General features: G+C 38.8%; 1 protein-coding gene across 2 annotated transcripts in view; it reads right to left on the reverse strand.

The window, feature by feature from the left end:
• MICU1 (mitochondrial calcium uptake 1) overlaps positions 1 to 23,154 on the reverse strand; it is a 191,229-nt gene that overhangs the window by 112,291 nt on the left and 55,784 nt on the right. For both annotated transcript variants that reach the window (XM_070752267.1, XM_070752266.1), the window contains exons 3-5: positions 14,652 to 14,829; positions 12,808 to 12,970; positions 10,867 to 10,910 (exon numbers count right to left, since the gene is read on the reverse strand). In XM_070752267.1, coding sequence (XP_070608368.1) covers positions 10,867 to 10,910; positions 12,808 to 12,970; positions 14,652 to 14,829 — 385 coding nt within the window. The remainder of the gene's footprint in view (positions 1 to 10,866; positions 10,911 to 12,807; positions 12,971 to 14,651; positions 14,830 to 23,154) is intronic.

Genomic DNA, 23,154 nt, shown 5'->3' on the forward strand with positions numbered 1-23,154 from the left:
AGGACCGGCCAGTAGTGCTTCTTCCAGCGAAAATGGGCCTTGGGAGGGTTGCATACAGGAGGCCATTGGGACCCACTTTCACTGACAGTGTGCTTGGGCTACCACAAATGCCGACAAGAGTGGTGTCGAGTTAGCCACGCCTGCCACGCCCACGGCCACCATGGCCACGCCCACGATGACCTCCCCCAAGTCAAACACAACCCTGATGCAGCCCTCAATGAAATAGAGTTTGACACCCCTGCTCTAGATATCCTAAACTCCCATTACATGGATAATGAAGCTTATTTTGGACAACTACGGGTCTGCACTACTGAATTATAACATGATTGTGCAATAAACAGGGTGGTACAGCTAACTGAAAAGCATATTTTACATTAGGAGCAAAATTGATATAATCCAGGTGAGATTTTATGGTGGGTTTTTTTTAAATGTACGGAGATGAACATTTCTATGAAATACTGCAGCCTCAGTAGAGAAACCACTTTGCAATTTCTTTGCACAGCAAACCTAGAAAATCAGTACGATCCCACCAAAAAATGTGCATAGTGCACATTTTTATAATTTGAGCCAAGGAAATATGTTTTTTCCCGTGAGAAAAATGAGAACCGTTGCTTTAAAAAAAAAAAAAAAAGAACAGCATGCAATCTTCCTCTTTAAAATGGACCTCATGATGTATCGAGTAAGACTTGTGTTCCTGGTGGTTTTCAGAGGCTAGAAAGAGAAATGTGCATGGATACCTTTCCCTGGTAACGAATTAAGTAGCCATCGCCATTAAAAAAGCTGCACCTGAAATGCAAGAACTTAGAAGGCTAGCATTCTACTGTCCAGAGGAAAACAAGCCACCAATATCCCAAGACCCTCCACAGGCAGCAGGAGCCCAGCAAGCAAAGGATGAGTCCTTCTAAAGAAAGCAAGAAGGAAAAAGCCTCTTTAAAAGGGACAGAATATATCTGGTATTCCTCATTACTGTGGACCTCCAATATTCGGAAACAGTCCGCATTTGTCTCTTCAAATCATTTAAGGTATTTATTCTTTCAATGTACACTCTTTTTGCAACCACCCACTGAAGAATTTTGCAACCACCCACTGAAGACCACCCACTGGATTCTTCCAAAATCAATGTATCTTCAGGCAACCAAAACAGCAGACAAAGTGTTTTAAGTGAGAGGGGCAAATGATTTATTCATAACACGGGTGTAATTTGCCCTCATTGCTCTGTTATGTTCATGAAGAGATGCCACTGGATGTATTTTGAAAGAGAGCTACATGTGAACTACCTCTTAAGGAAAACAAACAGAAATGTTAGGGTGTACCACTCGTAGCAAAGATTTTCTTAAGTGTTAGTTATACAACATATAGGCAAGAAAGAGTCTATGGCTGAAGAAGTGTCTTCAGCAAAGAGAAGACAACAGCGGCATAAGTTCTTCAAAGAAAAACAAAGTCCAGTTGCCTTTTGGGGGAAACCCCCCCCCCCCAGCTTTGGGACATGTACACCTCTTTAATCACCCACCATATATTCTGAGTTTTTATTTTTTATTTACTAATCTTAACTTGGTTACTGAATTGATCTATTTCATGGCTTTTATAGGTTACACTAAATTAGTAATTTGGTTACTGAATTGATCCCTTGGGGGCAGTGTTGGGTTCTAAATGATTTTGCTAATGGTTCACGCTGGGCCGTCAGTGCTAACGGTTCTAAGAAGCAGTCCAAATTGGGAGCAACCCACCGCTGCCTGGGGGAGCTCTTGTTGACAATTTCCTATCAGTTTATTTGATTTATTTTCATACACCTATTTTTCATGCAATTGTCTTTGTATATTTCCAATAGCTTTTCCCCACTAATTTCCCAAACGAGTGATGGAAAAGAAGACTACTTAGAATGTTTAACCTAAGGGTATCATCCCAAATCCAATTCTAGGAGATTTGATGAAGAAGTATGAAAGTTTGCTAATTTCACAGGGTTGATGTTAATCTACGTAAGATTCCATGCAAAAAACTCGTGGTGTTTCATGAGTGTCGTTTGCAACTATTTTGTTTGCTAATGTTCACTCCTTAGAGCCTAAAATGGATTACATGAAGCTAGATTTAATAACAAACTGAAAGGTAAGAAATCATTGCAAAGGAAACTTGGTTAAAGGATTCTGTCCTGGATAGTGTTGCCAGGTTGGGTAGATTCTTTTGAGAGGAGGCATCAGAATTTAATTTTTTAATGTACTGTATGTCACTCAAGGCGGATTCCCGATTCTGTCGCTACCAGTGTGATGTGCACGCAGCTCTGGGTGACTGGCGGGCAGGTGCATACATCCCAGTGAGATTTTGCTTCTGCGCATGCACAGGAAGCAAAATATTGTGAGGATGCACGAACACCTGAAATTTCAGCAATTTTTTGCTTCCGTGCATGTGCAGTAGCAAAATCTCACTGGAATGCACCTGCCCGCCCGCTTTCACCCGGAGCTGCACGCGCATCACCGTTTTCACTACCGGTGCGCAGAGTGGCCTGTACTAGTAAGAAATTGGTATCAGTGTGTTTACAAAAAAAATGGCAATAAAGGTTATCTTATCTCAGTGTTTCCCAACCTTGGCAACTTGAAGACATTTGGACTTCAACTCCCAGAATTCCCCAGCCAGCGAATGCTGGCCGGGGAATTCTGTGAGTTGAAGTCCAGATATCTTCAAGTTGCCAAGGTTGGGAAACACTGCCTTATCTTATAACAAAGTGCTTGCTTAGTAACATTGTTATGGGAGCTTCCTGCATTGCATTTGCACAGTAGGTTTGTTTTCAATATAAAACATGGCTCCAGGTTTATATATGGTGAAAAAAAACTTTTTAAAAAGAAAACTAAAAAAATTATCTCAGAAAAGAAAAAAGAAGAGAATTATCAGTATTCTAAACTGACTCATATATGATATATGGGCAAACAAGTTAAGAGCGCTTCAGGGTAAGTCTTTCTCTTGGGCCTACGTGAGGCTTCACATTCAAAACCTGTCAGTACAGATGACAAAGAAGTGAATATCGCCCTTGTTATAAAATACCCTTATTTGCTTAGGATGTAATGTTTCATGTTAGATAGGCCACCTTGGGGAAATCTTCTACAGACAGACACATTTTTCAATTGAAAGAAGTCAGACTACAATTTGAAATTGACACCTCACTCTGGGAAATGCTCAAAGCTATTAAAGGTGCACTCTAGCCATAAATATTAGCAAATATAAAAGCTAGAGGTCTTTCTAGAATAACGTTACAAACATATTTCTGTCATCATTCTGTGCTTCCTCCCAATTCCCCTATTATCTTTCAGCTACTATCACCAGATGAAAATGAAGCAGCAACTCTGAGGGTCATTAAACATTCTCTTTTTTTAGTTGGGGGTGCTCATTATAGGTAGTCCTTGACTTATGACCATTCATTTAATGGTCTTTGAAGTTATGGCTGTAGGAAAAAAAACAGGCAGAACGGAAGGGTGGCGTTAAATGTGTTATCAGTTTAGAGTCCTTACGTTGCTACAAGAGATCCAAGTCCAGCCCTCCTTTGAATTACGTAAACTCTTATCTAGCATCAATTCAGTGCTGACTATTATTGGCCAGATTCTTGTGCACAAGTCTGAATAAATCTTCTAAGTTGCAACTTTATGAATGATCCTGATTCGTTATGCCTAACTTTGGCTATTGCCTCAAGCCCAATGTAATATGATCAAAATCTGGACACTTCGCCACCCACCCACATTTATAACCTATCTTCAACTACCACATCCAATTATATCTCTCCCCTCCCACCCACACCATCTATGTCCCTTTGGCCCTATACACTCTATGGCTCCTAAAGTCCTACTTGACTTTTTGTTAGAATATCTGATTTATTTATTTATTTGTTTGTTTGTTTGTTTCTTTGACTTGTATGCCACCCTTTTCCATGATCTTTCCCCCTCTCCTGGTCCATCCATGGCAGATTCCTCTCAAGAGTTAGCAATAATGGCTTCATGTGGCCAGCAGCAACTTTATGTAGAAGCAGACTGGGCATGCCTCATCAGCAGCGGGAAAAAGAAGACAGCAAAGTTCAGCTAGGGTGGCGGAGTGCAGAGCAACAGGAGTCTCAGAGTACAAGGAGGGGGGACTGTGACTGACACTGGACTAAGACAACTGAGGCTTCCAGGTGAAGCTGCAGCTCAAGAGACTTTTTGCAGCCCCAGAGCGATGGTGCACCAAGAAAATCTTGAGCCACAATATATTTTTTCCTTGTTCTTCCTGTACTTACGCACATGCATGCACATACCTTACATGTTCCTGAACCTACATTCCCACAACCCCTGTATTCCTTACCTGGAACTCACATCCACTTCCCATTTAACAACATGCATATCTGGAGTTAGAACAGCAACTGGGACTGCCAGGATTGTCATTGCTAAGTGATGTGGTCTTACAACTCATGCTTTATGATCCCATCGTTTAGCGACAGAAATCCTAGTTCCAATTGTGGTCATAAGTCAAGAACTACCTTTAGCATTGGCTACTGGAGAAGGACTGAGGAAGAGTGATAGCCATGATTTGAATGTCTGTTGAAGAAAAAACCCACTTCTAAAAGTGGGATTTGAATGGAAGGAAATCTCATGCTTGCAGGTTCAGAAAGCCGAGGAAATAAATTTATTCTGCGTTAGAAATGGAGTCCAAATTATCAATTGTTTTCTGATGCTATTTGCATTTTTAAAAAGACAATACAGTGATACCTCATCTTATGAACTCAATTAGTTCCGTGACCAGGTTCGTAAGATGAAAAGTTTGTAAGACGAAGCAATTTTCCCCATAGGAATCAATGTAAAAGCAAATAATGCATGCAACCCCATCCCAAAAGTCACCCCTTTTGCCTTGCGCCGCTGGGAATCCCCGCCTCCGGACTTCCGTTGCCAGCCGAAGCGCTGGGATTCTCCTGAGGTTCCCCTCGCTGGGATTCAAAGCAGCGCTGGCAAAAATGAAGGGATTCCGGAGACGGGGCATCCCAGCGGTGGTGTCTCGGGTTCGTAAGGTAAAAATAGTTTGGAAGAAGAGGCAAAAAAATCTTAAGCACAGGGTTTGTATCACGAAAAATTCGTATGAAGAGGGGTTCGTAAAACGAGGTATCACTGTATTAACACCACCAATGTGGACCCAGGCTTTTTACAGCTCCTGGCCACAGTTAGCCCTTTGCCAGTCTCTGTCTGGTCAATGTTTTATTTTGAAGACAACTTTTTTTTTTCAATTTACACATGGTTGGGCCCTCCACAATTGTCTCAATTTCTCATGTCCTCCCCCTTTGGAACATGAATTGCACACCTCAGTTCTTCGCTAAAGCTCATGACTAATTCCTTCATAATTTACTGAGAACCACTTTTTATGTTAGGATGATCCTGAAATGCACTTTAAAAACTAACAGTGAATTTCTATGCATGTCTTCTTTTTAATTCAAATGGCTTATTTCTCAGTAAAATTTGTGTGTGTGTGTAATTAAATGTGTCAAAGGTGCCAAAGTTATTATCTGATAAATAGAAATTTGTTATACTGGAAAAATGTTCCAGTACTATGTTGAACAAAACTGTAATGCCCTATTCCTTAAATCAACTTTTCTGTTTTTCTTTTCTTTCTATTTTTACAGGACATAAATATTCAATACTTTAAATCAATATGTTTTATTTCTCTCATTGTAAAGAAAAATTATTATTTCATTTGGTTGAGGAATAGAAAATGTTCATAAAATGCATCCAGGAAGCTGTTAAGCCTGGTAATGAAATGTCATCTAGTGACTTTACAGGGAGAAAAAAAGAAGGAAAAAAAAGGGGGGGGGGACCTGTAAAGCCTATGAAATAGCTTAGCAATAAATTCTCCTTAGTACTTTTTTTCTATCAAAAAAGTTTGAAAGCCCCATATTTGTATTTGTATAAGTAAAGAAAACTTCTATGTTAAGACAGATGACAGAGAAAATATGTGTGTGTGTGTGTGTGTGTGTGTTTTTGTGTGTGTGTGTGTGTGTGTGATGGTCTTGGCATATTCCGGTTTCTTCCCGTGTAGGATTTGGAAATTTCTGGCGACGTTTCGACGAGGTTCCACTCGTCATCTTCAGGCTGGTGCTTCTGTCCTTGTTCTAGGGCGAACACAGCGAGACCTGAGCTGCCTTCCTTCTATAAATACTGGTGTCTGGGGGTGGTTTGATGGCTCAGCAATTGCCTGCTGTGTAGAAACTTCCTGGTGAGTCAGTGGGGTAACACCTGGGGTCGTTGATGTAACTGAGGTATGCTGATTAGTTAATGATTGTGGATTAGGCATGATATCCTGAGTAGTTGGAGCTTGCAGGCTACTTGGTTGTTTTGCAATGTGTGTTCTGAGTCTGGTTTCAGTTTCTATGGCTGGGATACGTTTGTATCCACCAGCCTGAAGATGACGAGTGGGACCTCGTCGAAACGTCGCCAGAAATTTCCAAATCCTACACGGGAAGAAACCCGAATATGCCAAGACCGTCATACCTGTACCCGTGAAAATCTACGAAAACAAGTATGTATATATATTTATATATATATGCTGTCCCTTTTAAAAGGGGTGGATATGGGATCTGAAGCACAAACTGGTTAAAGCACATGCTGACAAGTCAGTACCTGCCAAAAATCCTGAGAAGAGGGGTAAAAGTTAGGAAGAAAAGGAAGAAAAGGAGCAAAGGTTTGTTACAACAACAGGAAAAATTAACAAAAACATCATGTACATCATAATGGCAGGAACGACAGAATAAAAAGAATAGGAAGTTGACATTTCAGGAAGAAAGAATTGCTGAACTCCTTAGAAGCAACAAATAAAAGGGGAGGAAATCAATGGTATTTATCAGTTGCCCTGCTATAGTATCAAGAACAGAAGGAATCTGTATAATAGTCTGGTTTAGTACTTTCAATAATGCCAACAAAAATGAGGTTTAAACAGAGCCAAGAAGAAAACAATAGGTCATAAATTCACCCTTGAGCAAAGATTAATATTGTCTTCTATACTGGTTGTCCTCTTCCACTGACCATACAGCTTTGAGAGAACACACCCAAAGCGCTGAGATAGGAAAGGGACAACCACCTAGCCAACCAGATCAGTTGGGTGAACCTTGTCAAAATGGGGTGAAAGATGTTGAAGCCAGATTCCCTCCACCATCACCTCCAGTTTGAGATATAAAACAATTTTTTTAAAAAATGCAATTTTTCCTCCCTGATAGCACAAAGTTACCAATCACCTCTAGTTCCCCAGGCTGGTGTCTTCCACGTGTTGGGTAATAGATATCAATAGCACTTAGCAATAGCCCTTAAGACTTATATACTACTTCACGGTGCTTTCTAGCCCTCTCTAAGTGGTTTACAGTGTTGACATATTGCCCCCAACAATCTAGTTCTTCATTTTATCAATCTCGGAAGGATGGAAGGATGATTCAACCTAGAGCTGGTGGGATTTGAATTGGCGAACTCCTGGCAGCCGGCAATCAGCAGAAGTAGCATACAATACTGCATTCTAACCACTGCACCACCATGGCTCTTATCAAGGTTATCAACGTAAACAAAGCTGTAGGTGTAACCTAAAACAGCTCAGGAACTAGGCTGGAGAAACAGATGGTCCTTTGGAACCTATTTTCCTTGATAATAACCTCAGTGCAGAACTGCAAATTAACCCAATTAACCATTGGCACTTAAAATTGACGGCTGACTTCATGGTTAACCTGAGATTCCAATATATCTTTGGCAGCTGGCCCAGTTATCTGGAGAACAAATCTACTAAAATATATGCTAACATCTCATCTTCTGGGTGTTGTAAAAGGCACAGACATGGTTATACAAATAATTACTTCTTCTGATAAGCTACACCATCTGTCACAATCTTTTTAAACAATTGTAGGAAAAGCAGCAGCTTACATAAATATGCATACAGCACTGACAATTAGAGCAGTGCATATATTGCTAATTTAAGTCTCCTGCAATGCATACAGAGAAACTGTTCTATTAAACTCAGAAAAGCAACGTAATTTGAAAGTAATATGAGATAAATATGCAAAAAAAAAAAGGAGGGGGGACCACTGTAAAATCTATTTTTTTCCAGCACAACCAATTCTTCCAGGTGAAGCCTCAGACCCTGTTTCGTGAAGTGTCCATCCTCCCAAAAAGAACTCTTGTAAAGAGATATGTAAACTGTCTTTTCAAAAATATCTAAAATCTCTCTGCAATTCCAGTCCAAATTAACTACAGTTAGGACGCTTGTTCTTCTCTGATGAAAGAATAAACTGGGTGACTCAAGGGTCCATAAAATAATAGACATCTAAAAATCCAATGCAGTATTTTAGAAAAAGGCAAACTGTTGTACTTATTTACAGCATATATGCTTACCACAAATTAGAAAAATGTTCAAGGTCTGTGTAGGGCCAAATATCATAAGCTTTACATTGGAGCATTTGAGAGACAACTTTCAAAGAGCAGCATACACATTTTAAACATTGACAGTAGTTTATTGCACACTTTAAATTATATAGATTAGTGATTGCAAACCTTTTTTCCCTCAGATGCCGAACAAGCAAGCGCGAGAGCTATGACAGGTGCGCACGTGCCCATACCCATAATTCAATGCACCCCACACATCCCATCCCCTTGCGCATGTGTGTGTGACCTATACACACACTGCCCCACCCCACTCACATGCGTGCATGACCCTCCCATTCACCCATTCCCAGACTTCCAGTGGGCCCAGTAGGCCCATTTTCGACCTCCCCAGACTCCAGAGGCTTCCCTGGAGCCTGGGGAGGGTGAAAATGCCCCCAATTCCCCCCCCCCCCCCAGAAATCCTCCGGAGACTGGAAACACCCTCCCAGAGCCTCCGCATGAGCCAAAAATCAGCTGGCCAGCATGTACATGCATGTTGGAGCTGAGCTAGGGCAACAGCTCACGTACTGGCAGATATGGCTCTGCATTCCACCTGTGGCACACGTGCCATAGTTTCACCATGATGAATGTAGGTAGTCCTCAACTTGTATCCATTTGTGTAGTGACCATTCAAAGTTACAACAGCACTGAAAAAACTGGCTTACAACCTATTCCTCGCACTTACAACTGTTGCAGCAACCCCATGGTCACATGAACAAAATTTGGGCACTTGGCAACTGGCATGTATTTATGGCAGTTGCAGCATTGGGGGGAGGGTCTTTTGATCACCATTTGTAATCTTCCCAGCTGGCTTCTGACAAGCGAAGTCAATGGGAAGCTTGATTCACTTAAAGACCATGGGATTCATTTAATATCTGCAGTGATTCGCTTAACAACCATAGCAAAAAGGTCATGAAATTGGATGTGACTCACTCAACAGTTATCTCGCTTAGCAACAGAAATTCTGGTTGTAATTGGGGGTGGAAGTCAAGGACTATCTATGCTTCTTTATCAGAAACCAATCAAGATAGAGATAAAGGTTCCCCTCGCACATACGTGCTAGTTGTTCCCGACTCTAGGGGGCGGTGCTCATCTCCATCTGTGGTTGACATGACTAAACGCCAAAGATCCATGAAATGCTGTTACCTTCCCACGAAAGGTGGTCCCTATTTTTCTATTTGCATTTTTAGATGCTTTCACACAGACAAATTAGCAGAAGCTGGGGCAAGTAACGGATGTTCACTACTTTACTTGGCGCTAGAGATTCAAACCGCTGAATTGCTGACCTTTCGATCGACAAGGTCAGTGTCTTAGCAACTGGGCCACTGCATCCCTCTCAGAGACTGGTATTAAATATTGAATGCCACACTCCCGAATAACCAATAATTGTCATAATCAGCTTGTTCTACCAGTCATTCTGATAAAAGCTGGTAGCAGGGCCTTACGGATATTGATACAGTGCAATGAAAAGATTAGCAAAGAGCCACCTTCTTATTTCCACTTTCAAGAGAAAAACAAGGGCCATTTTATATATTCCGTTTCTTTGAGGCAGGAAAAAAATAAATTCCTGAAGACTGGTACAGTGGTACCTCATCATACGAACTTAATTGGTTCCAGGAAGAAGTTCGTAAGGTGAAAAGTTCCTAAGATGAAACAATGTTTCCCATAGGAAAAGCAAATAATGCGTGCAAATCCTTCAGGAAAATCCCAAACTTTAGAAGGGAGGCGAACAGAGGGCAGGAAGGAGCAGCTAAAGGGGGCGGGTGGAAGAAGCAAGGCTAGGCTAAAGGGTGAGTGGGAAGGAAGAAAGGCAAGGGGGGCGCCCCTCCCTTTTCTTTCTTCAGAAGACACCGTTTCAGTGCCTTTGCAAGCACGTTGTTCTCTGCAAAATCTTTCCTCCAAGCTGCCCCTCCCTTTTCTTTCTTAAAAAGACACCCTTTCAGTGCCTTTGTAAGCACGTTGTTCTCTGCAAAATCTTTCCTACTCCAAGGGAAAAAAGGGGGGGGGGAGAAACCCCTTCATCCCAACAGCAGCTGCTTGGGTTCGTAAGGTGAAAATAGTTCGGAAGAAGAGGCAAAAAAATCTTAAACACCGGGTTCGTATCTTGAAAAGTTCGTTAGAAGAGGCGTTCGTAAGATGAGGTACCACTGTATATGTGAACTTATAATGAAGAGCAAACTGGAGTGGCAATTTTGCTGCAATGACAAAGCACAAACAGCCGAAGAGAAAGCCATTTTGTAAAAACTTTGAAGCTAGAGTCTCATAAAATCAGTAGAAAAGCTCCTTAGAATTTAGATGTAGTTGCATTCTTTAATGCGGCAGAAAAAAATATTGTCTGCTTGAAAAATGGACAGGCCTTTGCTTATTGTATACATGGAATAGGGTGGTGTTGGTTCATTTTTCCCCCTCTCCTCCCCCTACCATTGTTAGAAATACAATTAACATGCATCCAAAGATTTAGGAATCTCACCTTTCCATCATAGCGTTTCACCATATATTGATCAAGACCTAAATCTGGGAATAAAACCAAACAGGTTTATTAGTCTATTTTGAAAATGACATTTTGGCAGTTTCTTTAAAGAAAATGCATCACTTAAGCCCTAACCATCAAATCAAACAGGAAAAATACAAGAAAGAAACCTTACTGTACAATAGGTTAATTTTCTACTGGTTTTACAGGTTTCTATAATAAATCTTTGTCTTTAATCACTCTACCTCCTCCTAACAATATCATCTTTTACCTGCGCCTAGATGTGCTCTCCCCACTCCCCCCAATTCGCTATGTTACCTCAATTGCACTCCTGTCATTGCCCAGCTACTATAAATGTTAATCATGTAGCTGGAAACAGCACACTTGGATGGAATCAGAGTTTGAGAAAGCCTGGCCTATAGAGAAAAAAAATATGTCTTTCCTGTCATATAGTAAGGCAAACAGTAGTTGTCATTAAGAGATTACAAAATGCTTTGCTTAATGAAAGTATGGAACAGTGCTTTTCAAACTTGGCAGCTTTAACATGAGTGGACTTCAACTCCCAGAATTTCCTAAGGTTTGGAAAGTAAAGCAGTGGAATTCTGGGAATTGGTTGACTGTTGAATTCTGGGAGTTGAAGTTCACACATCTTCAAGAGGCTAAGGCTGCGAACCACTGAAGTAGAGGAAATACTTCTTGAAGTAGAGGATGGTACACATCTTTAAGTTTTCTTTTCTTCTTTACATTTTGGTTGGCAATAAGAGTTTGAAAAATGGTTAGATTTTTTTCCCATAGAATAAATTCATTGATTGTATAATAGCATGATTTCATAGAATGAAATCATGTATTTTACAACCAATGAATTCTCTTTAAAGAAAAACTGTAAGCATAATTAACATATAATATCTTGAATTAAAGATATTAATTTAAATGTGTGTGTGTGTGTGTATGTGTGTGTGAGTCATCCTTCACACCTCTGTGAAGGGATAACTGGCATATATGAAATGTTTACTATTATGCATCATATATGTAATAGTAAACATTCCACTAATTATCATTAAAAGAATAAAATCAAGTCAACTAGATAGACAATACAAAAAGATACAACAGTGACATACTGATGTATGTGTCAGGATTAATACTGTCCTGACTAATAAACATTATCCAGTTGAAAGGCTGTAATTATGCAAAGTGGAAAGACTGCTGTGTCATGATGATTAAGCTACAACTTGATTGGTTTAGAATTGTATAAACAATAATACACATTTGCATAGGTGTGGTCAGTGGTTAGTTTGTTGTGGTCAGTAGTTGGTTGGTAGTGGTTCATGGTTTGCAGTTAGTGGTGGTGTTGTATAGTAAGATAGTATTGTGTTCTGTACATAGAAAATATAGACTGTGGTTTTGATACAAGGAAGAGTAAAACGTCTTCAAAAGAATTCCTGCTGCATTGTCTTCGTTCTTCAAAGTCTCAAGTTCCTGGTAATTTTTCTTCCAAACGCAACTCTGAAAGTATGTTATATCTCTATGGTATAGCTGTATCCCATAAGACAATTTGCAAATAATAGGAATGTTAGACCAACCAATTATGGCAGATACTACGCTAGAGGAAGTTACTATGAAGCATCATGTTCACAAAGAGTCTTAATAAAAGACTTAGTGCCAATTACCCTCATTACTTTTACAACAGTTTGGCTAGATCTTAACTGCAATAAAAAAACGTTTATAAGGCTGTTTTAGTCCATTACTAAAGATTATCTCAGTAATTTAAAATGTGGTGAACATTAAAAACGAGGTGGGAGAAACTGAAGAATGGTCACTGGCATAAAATTGCACAACTACAGGAAATCAATCTCAGTAGCTTTTACAAACAAGGAAGTAACTAGGATTGCTGGTGCGCCTTGCAGCCTTCTATTTTCCATCACAATATCCAAGGCGACTTACTTTCTGGTTGCTTTTCATTTGGTGTTATAGATCGCACAAAATCTTGTGGGGTCATAAATACTTCTGAATCTCCATGCTCACTGATGATTTTCAATGTGGCAAAGTATCGAAAGATTTTATCTGGAGTAGAGTAAGCTCGGATCCTGTTTTCATATTCCATCACCTAAAAAGAAAATACTGGATGTGAAAATTCTCTAAATTCCAATAGCTTAGCCTTTTTTCTTTTTTTTAAGGCAAGGGATGTTTTGACATAAATATATAATTCTATCTAAAGGCCCAGGCTGAGTTGATAGGATCAGTATTATGAATCTACCCTCCAGGCAGATTGCAAGGGACATAAAAGCCAAATTAGGTTTCTGTCCTGAAATAGTGGAACATTCTGAAAAAATAAAAATAAATTAAGCATAAAAACAACAGAGCAGACAACAAAACAGCACCATAATGAAGAAATAATTGGGAGAAGGCAGTTAAAATTGGCAATGAAAGAAAAGTGACAATCAGTCCTATTTTTTGAGTGAAGCTTTTCCAGTAAGAAAATACCATCACGGTTTAATTCCTCTGTCTCATTCCAATCAATCAATCAATCAATCAATCAATCAATCAAAATGCACTCACGGTCCACAACCAAACACAATAAAAGACCACCATATGATACATTAATAACTATAAAAGGAAAAAAAACAAAAAATGCAAGAAAATCCTAAAGCAAGTGGTTATTAGCATGGAAAAGTCAATAGTGCAGAGAAGAGCAACCAGGGTAATAATGGATGGAAACTGAACTGAAATTCAACCTGGAAGTAAGGAGAAATTTTCCAATAGGAAAGCAATCATCCAATGGAACAGTTTGCCTTTGAAAGTTGTGGGAGCTTTGTCACTGGAAGATTTCAAGAAGAGAATGGATTATTATCTGTCCGAAATGGTGTAGTAGGGTCTCCTGCTCTTGGGGGGGAGGTGGGGAGGTTGTACTAGATGACCTACAAAGTCCCTTCCAACTCTGTTAATCTGTAAAGTTTCTGATATCTATCGTTATTGAGGAGTACCTGCAACCTTCAAATGGCAACATGTCAAGGGCAAAAAACCAGGAGCCAGGATAGAGTTAAAAAAAATATGAGTTTATTTCATGCTAAGAATCTGATCTAAGTCAAAGCAAACTGGTGCTAGATAAGAGTCAACAGAATTCACAGGAAGTTAGACTTAGGTCTCTAGTGGAAGTGTGGCAACTTCAAAGTAAAGATCCACTTGACTCCACCTTTGAGATTGGCCTGCACATCTCCTATGCAGCAAGTGGCTTGGGGTGGCTGCTGCCAGATGCTGCCATACTTGACCAGAGAGGTGAAACAATGAGCACAACTAGGCTTGACAAGGTGCACAAGGATGCACAAGTGGCAGGATGAGCACAGTGTGAGTACAGTGGGGCTTGGGGATGATGCAGTGATTTCATGGCTATGATTCCCCAATTCTCTCATCCAAATCGGGGGGGGGGGGATCCAAAATCTAAAACCCATCCATGTGTACGAATAATGATTTATTTGATTTGCATCCTGGTTTAAACCATTCTTTTCTATCCTTGTCATCCTCAAAAAATATTTCTGAGATTATTAAAGGTTAAAGCACCAAGCTAGAAAGCAAGAGACTGTGAGTTCAAGCCCCACCTTACCCAGGAAAGTCAGTGGGGTAACTTTGGGTCAGTCACTCTCTCTTAACCCAACCCAAGGAAGAAGGATGTTGGTTGTGTTTGTCACCCTGAGTTATTTGTAAAAATACCAAAGGAAAAAAATAAATGACCTGTCAAAAGGTTGCTCTTGACTTCTAATTCAAATAAATGTAATTTAATAAAGACATACCTTACGGTCTCGAAATCCAGAACGCTGTTTTTTCTTCTTTCCTTCTGCCTGAGAAACATTATTGGACTCTAGAGCTTTCTCTTCATCGCTCCCTTCATTTGCTACTTCCCTGTTTTTCATTTTCTCATCTGACCTGTGCACGTCATGATCCACAGAAGGTGATGCTTCTGCCTGGGCTCTAAGATTAAAAACAGGGAGGAAAGTTCGTCTGATTATTTAAAATGCCCAGAAGAAAACAATTCAGAGAAATGAATGACCTCAATCCTGGCTGTGCAAACTATTCAAAACAGGTGATTTACAAAGCACATTATCCTAGAGAAAACACCCCCACCCCCCCCAAGTGTTAAAATAATCCTGTGGTTGAAAGGTTCATGCTGCTATTCGGAGAGGGGCGGCATACAAATCTAATAAATCTAAATCTAAAATCTAAATCTGTCTCTACCTGTATGTGTTTTCCTCTGCTGGTGAAAAGCACAAGGTCAGTTTTCAAAGGACGTGGCTGTTTTAACACTTTGAAGACAGATGTTTTATCCACATAGGGAAATTCTTGCAAAGGGCTTGTTCCAGAGGCTTCACTGGGGTTTATTATCTACAGCCAAACTTCTACGCCTTTCCAGAAGTTTGCACAGCTGCTTCATAACCTGTCCCCAGTTGCTTATGAAGCATTTATAAGTAGTGGAATTTATGAAGCAGCTAAATGAGTCTGGGAAAAAATGCAACTGCTTTAATTCTTCTAAGATACGTGCTTTGCCTAAGTTCCTGTGAGTTGTGAAGGACTTCTGAAGGATTTGCATAGCAATAATACAAATTTTGGTTTGAGTTATATAAAAATCCCTTGGTTCCCATGTCATGCACAAGCTGGGCTTAAATCAAGCAAGGAATTCTATAATGAAATAACTACTGAATGGAAGAAAAAGTCAAGCATGGAAATTGGGTTGCCTTTGCATCTGGACATTCATGAGCAATAAGCAACATCCAAAAGGTATCTGCTGAAATAGGTCACTGATTATTTAACAGAGAAGTTGCTGCAAAAATAGCAGCATACAATATAACACAGCAATAACTGAATGTATCTACATAATTTGAATAGTTCACTCTAAATGTTTGGGTTATATGAAAAAAATTGCAAGTATAAATCTTAAATCGGCAGGGTTGTTAAGGAAATCCATTCTCATTCTAGTGTAGGTTGACTGTTATTTTGATTACTATTTTATTAATCATTTGATTATTTTGATTACTATTAATTGATCTAATTGAAGTTGGACTAAATCTTGGCAATGACAATTGTTTGGCAAAATGCAATAGATTTTCTCTATTAACCCTTTGCATATGCAAATAATATTTTGAAAAACCAATACTGGATGTCTGTTTAGAGCAGTGGTGGTTTTCAAAAAAATTTACTACTTGTTTTGTGGGCATGGCTTGAAGTGTGTGGTGTGGTTTGATGGGCGTGGTTTGGTGGGCATGGCAGGGGAAAGATACTGCAAAATCTCTATTCCCATCCCACTCCAGAGAAGGTTACTGCAAAATCCCCATTTTCTCTTGATCAGCTGGCACTTGGGAGCAGAGAATAGATGAGGTGGAGCCAGCCAGAGGTGGTATTTACTGGTTCTCCGAACTACTCAAAATGTCCACTAACAGTTCTCCAAAACTGGTCAGAATCTTCTGAAACCCATGTCTAGTTTAAAGTTGATGTCGGAAGCCCATGAAGAAATTGAAGTCCTTAATTATAGAGGATATGAATATAGGGGGAATAACCAAGGGAGTATAATTTTCTACCTCTGAACATCAAAGAGAACAAAAGCAAGAACAGAGAGGGGTACCACTTCAAAGCCAGAGCACAGAATGAGCTAATTAAGGAAAAATTATAACTCCACAAAATTCCTGTGGATGATGCCATTCAGACTCGGAAATAAATATTGGGGACAACCCTAGTGATGAAAACAGGTGACTGCAGAAACAAACAAAAGAAAAACAATTTTGCAATAAATTTAGCAATCACCCAGAATGTGGTAGGGTATAAAATTTACTGAGCCAACTGAAAAATATAAAGCTATCAAACTATCATAATTAGGCATTTATCTGCACAACCACTTCAGAAAAATCTTACAAGGATAAAACCACTGTTAAAAAGGAAATAGAAAGTTAATGAGACATGTTTTAGAACTTTTCACCTCTGCCATGAAATCAACTTTGATTTCTTTAAAGAGATTTACAAAATGATTCTTTAAAGAAATTTACAAAATGATACAAAATACGGTAGGTCAATTCCTATTTCAATGGAAAAATTGTCAACAGTGATGTCTGTAAACACATACTGAATTTCTACAGGTAGTCCTTGACTTATAACTGTTTGTTAGTGGCTGTTCAAAGTTACAACGGCCCTGAAAGAGTGACACCTGCTTAAAGAGGGCTGCAAAGCACTGTGAAGCGGTGTATAAGACTAAGTGCTATTGCTACAATATTATAAGTGGATATATCTGAAGAATCACAAGAAAATGGTAAAATTATCTAGAAACATGAGCTCAAGCTCAATTCTTTCAAAAGTCTCACCTTCCCCACTGGAAAAGTACACACATTCAAATTCTAAATTCATTTAAGAGAGAAAAGCCAAAAAAGTGGAATATATCCTCAGATGAAAGAAATGAGGGAAATAAGATGATTCTGCTGTTCTGGTTTGCTAACTTCTGATCAGCTTTTGACAGCTATTCTATGTGACAGACTTGAAAGTACTAATGTATTCAAGTAAAGTTGGAAACCCGAGGGAGATATTAAACCATTAAAAAATGCTGCCCATGGTCTTTAAAATACAAAATCATTATGATGAATGCAAATTAACTGATGCAGCATCATATCTTATGCATCTTTAAAATGGGTGAAGTTTCTGCTGAATAGCATTGCTATTTGTTCCCTAGTTATTGAATGAAATTTATTATGTAACAAATGGTAATCAAACTGAAGCCGCAGTGTTACAATCTTATACTGAGTTTCTTAGGAGTAACTCTCACCAGCACAATAGGTTTTACTTCTGAGTAGATATGGCTAGGAGTTACAATGAACCTATTCGTGATTACAGAGAGTGGCTCTGTTCAATTGGTATAGCAAAAAAGAAGAAACTTGTGATAATTTAAATGCTAATTAGGAAAGATGTGAGAATTTAAAAGACCACAATGAGTTCATTGTGATATGAACTTGATAAAAAAAACATCCACAACAAAGACCTAAAACAAGATGGACAAGTACTATGGGCCCAATTGGCAAAAGAAAGCTCAGGACCATATTGGTTGGAAATATGTGGAAGAGGTCTTCACCCTCCAGTGAATAAACAATGGCTAAAAAGATGATGAATGAGTTAATATAGGGATATGAATACTGAATACTAATCAAAATCAAAATCAAATTGTGGTTCCACTTCTACATAAAGCTTAGCGCTGCAGATCCTGTTATTCCCTTTTAAGGAGTGTGCAGAATCCTTGAGTTATCAAGGACATGTACAGAGGAAAAACGTGGGATTCCAGCAGATATCCAGGAGATATGAGCAATTACTCAGTCATACAAGACAGATACATTAAAGTGTATAAAATAGTGTTTACTTTTAGAAATAGCACAGTCAAGTTAAACAGTCAATATCTCTCAATACAATAATAATAATATTATAAGCCTGACTTTTGTCTTACATATCAGAATACGTTACAGCTTACAAATACATCCAGTGGTGGGCCACAATTAATCGGCACTACTGCATGTGTGGAAGCAAAACAAATGCCAAAAATGGCCGGAAAATGGCTGCTGCTGCTGCTCAGAGGGCCCTGCAGAACAGCCTTCTCCTCCCAGGCAGGTAAGAGCCTCCGCCCACCCCCGCTTCCCTGCTGCTTGTTCCGGCTGCCTTTGGTTCCTGTGGCCATGCAACCTGCTCTGTGCGCTCCCACGGCTATCTCTTGGCGGGGCGATAGTGCCCCGAGGAAGTCATGGCCTTCGGAAGCACAGCGTTGGAGGCCTAGCCTGCCCGGGGGTGCGCTGCTCTCCCCTCACTGTCATCTGAGCTGGACGCTCTGCTAGGGTGAGGAGAGCAGACAGAATGTCACAATGGATGGACTCTTGGAGGGTGCGGAGAGCGGACAGAACCCCTCCACTGAGCGAGATCCTTCTCTGTACTCATCTCCGGCCACCCCTCTCCATTCCCCCCCTACTCGATGGAGAGTCTGTTACCTATGCAGATGTGGGCAAGAAGGAGGGAGGATCTCGCTCGGCAGAGGGGTTCTGTCCGCTCTCTGCACCCTCCGAGAGTCCATCCATTGTGACAGCTCAGCAGAGAGCGGCATGCCACCGGGCCTGGCCTACAGCACTCTGCTCCCAAAGGTCGTGGCTTGTTCAGGACGCAATCGCTGTGCCAAGAGATGCCTGCGGCAGGGAAGAGCAGAGAGCAGGCCACGCAGCCGGAGTTCGGGCTTGCAGCTGTTGCTTCTGGCTGGCCTCTGCCACTCTAGGTGCTGTGTTGAGATTCGGCTGCTACGCATGTGCAGCAACTGAAATCTCATGTGAACATCACTTGTGCAGCAAGATTTCAGTGAAAATCACTGATTTGCACTGGAATCTTGCTTGTTGCTCGCGTGCTCGGCATGTTCATGACCAGCGGTAATGGAACTGAGCATGCAGCTCCATTTCTGCAACCAGAGCGGCATTCTCCCCCATTCCGGGCAGAGCCCACTCCTGAATACATCAAACTATCATTGAACACAGAGAGCTTACTACATCAATCACAGTGAATCAGCAGAAAAAACAGAGAGAGCGAAAATCATAACTCCCTCTTATGGCAATGTGCAACACTACCTCGTAAAACTATAGTACTTTAATACAAACAAATATTCATTGTTAGCTTGTTTATATATTGCCAACCCAACTGTTTGTACATAGTACTAACATTCCATACTGTAAAATAATGTGAAACAAGTTGAGTTATACCTTCTATACCAGTTATATCAATTGAAGAAGTTTCTTTTTTATATATATATAAATTTTTAAATTATTTTTCAAAACACAAACATTACAGACACAACACATAACATAAAAAGGAACTACATTTGCTCCGCTCAAAATAGAAGTCTTCATAGTACAAAAGGGAAAAACTTTTTATTGTTTAGATCAATTCAGAGAATTATAAAAAATACCTGTTACGTTTTTCTATTTGTAGACAAATCTAGTAATAAATTGAAATATATAAAATATATAAAATCATTAAACATTTTTTTTATTCAACCAGATATAAACCCTCTCCCAGATTTTATAAAATTCTGATTCTTCTTGATTATTTAACAGCCTCGTCATCATGTCCATCTCAGCACATTCAATAATTTTCTTAATTACCTCCTCTTCTTTAGGGGTTTCCATTTCTTTCCATCTTTGTGCAAAACAATCCTGGCCGCTACCAAAATATGAGTTATTAAATAATAAAATTCTTTTTTATATTTATAATTTGTAATATCTAGTAAAAAAAAATTATGGGGTTTTCTTTATTTCTTGTGATGTGATTTCTCTAATCCATCTTTCTACTTTGTTCCAGTAGAGTTTAGCTTTTTGGCAAGTCCACCATTGATGATAGTAAGAGCCAATTTCTTTTTTACATTTCCAACAATTTGGGGATGTATTTGGAAACATTTTTGAAAGTCTATTAGGGGGTAGATGCCATCTATAAAACATCTTAATCTGATTCTCTTTAAAGGTAACTGATTTCGTTATTTTCCAGTTATATGTCCATACTCTTTCCCAAGTGTCTAGATCTATTTCTTTTTCAAAATTCCTACACCAATTTATCATGTTTCTTTTAAAATCAAACCACCAGTTTTTGAACTAATCAGATATTTATATGCTTTCCCAATCAATTTTCCTTGATTTTTAATTAGTAATTTTCCTAAAACATTATTCTCTTTTCTGAATATATACATTCTTGCATCTTTTTGATATCTAGACTGGATCTGGCCATATTGCCACCAATCTATTGTTACTCCAACTTCCTGTAATTCTTGTCTAGTTTTCAATTTCATTTGCCCATCTAATAAATCCTTATATTTCCATAACTTACCTTCTTGTGATAAATTGGGGTGGCATATTGCTTAGATTGGAGAAATCCATTCAGGAATTGTTAAGAAGTGATCTTTTTTTATATCAATCCATACTTCCAGTATTGACTTTCTAACTATATGTCTCTTAAAATATGAGTGAGTCTTATACTTATCATACCATATAAAAGCATGCCAACCTAAAATTAAGTCATGCCCGTCCAGATTCATTAATCTTCTATTTTCCAAAGTTAACCATTCCTTAATCCACGATAAGGCTGCAGCTTGGAAATATAATTTCCAATTTGGTAGGGCGAGCCCACCTCTCTCTTTTATATCTTCTAATGCACTTAGTTTTATTCTCACTTTTTTCCCTTGCCATAAATTTTTTTAATTCTTTAAAAAAAATTCACCCCGGGGTTAATTGGAATTACCTGGAATAAAAATAATACTTTGGGCAGGATATTCATCTTGACTGTCGAAATTCTTCCAAGTAGAGATAATTGTAGATTATTCCATATTTCTAAATCCTTTTTAATTTGACCTAACAGTTTTATATAATTATCATTTTTTAAAGACAGGTTTCGCAGTAATCCAAATACCAAGATACTTCACTTTCTTTGTTATTTTCATATTTGTTAAGTTTTCCAATTGTTTTATCTGTAATTCTGTCATATTTTTGATTAACAATTGCATCTTACTTTTGTTAATTTTTATTCAGGCCACTTTCTTCAAAGAAGTCCCTGGCTTCATCAACATTTTCAATCTTTACTCTTGCCCCTTGCCAGAAAAGGGAGAGATCTTCCAAATGAAGAAGTTTCTTGCATGAAAACCAAAACATGTGATCGCCCTGAGTCCTTCGGGATTGGGCGGCACAGAAGTTGAATGAATGAATGAATGAATGAATGAATGAATGAATGAATGAATGAATAAATAAATAAAATCTTCAAAGAAAAACCAGAAAGTCCAGTTGCCTCTTGAAAAAAGCATCTTTGGGACAACCATGACCTGGATGACTGAGAATCTCCATAGACATTAAGTTGAGTTATACTAACAGAAGTGTACAAAGTATTAAAATCTTTAGCAATCTGCTTTAGAATATTGACCAAAATGTAATATTGCTTAAAGTACTGTATAACATACAGTAAATCAATCAAGATTGATTATATACCATAAAGTCAATCTCAGTTGATCTCCAGGATACTCTGTCACCAACAGCCCTCTAGGTCATCCAATAGTATCTCTATCACCCCTATAATCAATACCATTCTGCTATCATCCACTTCTTTTTCTTTCCACCTTTCCTAACATTACAGACTTCTCAAAGAAGCTGAATCTTCTTCATATGATATGTTCAAAATACAAAAACATAAACCTGGTCATTTGTCCCTCAAGTGAGAACTCTGGATTAACTTCTTCTATGATCTATTTGTTTGTTTTCTTGGTATTATTCTCCCACAACAAAATTCCTGCCTAACATACATAAATTTTATTTATAGAATAGTATAACAGAGTTGGGAGGAATCTTGAAGGGCTTCTAGTCCAACTCCCTCTTAAGCAGGAAATCCTACACCACTTCAGACGGTTATCCAACATTTTCTTAAAAACTTCCAGTGTTGGAGCATTCACAACTTCTGAAGGCAAGTTGTTCCACTAATTAATTGTTCTAACTGTTAGGAAATTTCTCCTTAGTTCTAAAATGTTTCTCTCCTTGATTAACAATCAGGTTACTAACTTAACTGCAGTGATTGACTTAATTGTTGCAAGAAAAGTCATGAAACAAGGCAATAATCACTTAACAATGACTCACTTAACAATAGAAATGTTGGGCCCCATTGTGGTCATAAGCTGAGGACTACCTGTACAGGAAGTTTTAAACTGCATACTGAGTGGATGGTGCAATAAATCAGCAATATAGAAATAAATTGTATTGTAAAGTCTAGTAATGTAAAATATTGATATGTTAAAATTAATAGTTCAATTATACATGACCAAGAATTCATGGAGAATATAGTCATGGAATTCATGTAGACCAAAAATTAGTTGTTTGAAGACAGTTGGAGGAAATTGACATAAAATTTCTCAGACTCGCCTGGAGTACATAATGACAAAGAAAAAATGAATTCTTCAAGTATCATGATAGGAACAGCAATGTAACAACACCATGGAGAATGAATTCAACTGTACTCTATTAGTTAAACTAGCTGTAGAAACTTTATTAAATCTCCCATGTAAAAGTACATAAGACAACCTATTGAATCGAAAAAAATCATTGGAATGTGAATATCATTGAATGGATATAATTAGCTCTTTCCCCCTGGAGTGATTAAATCATACTTATGTAGATTTTGGAATGAGGCCTTACTCATTTCAATGTTCAGTATCTAAACACTTTTTGCTGATAATTTTCTTAGGTTGAGTGAATTGGATGAAATGTAGGAAATCTC

The sequence above is a fragment of the Erythrolamprus reginae genome, chromosome 5 (assembly GCF_031021105.1).
Source record: "Erythrolamprus reginae isolate rEryReg1 chromosome 5, rEryReg1.hap1, whole genome shotgun sequence".
Taxonomy (NCBI): Eukaryota; Metazoa; Chordata; class Lepidosauria; order Squamata; family Dipsadidae; genus Erythrolamprus; species Erythrolamprus reginae.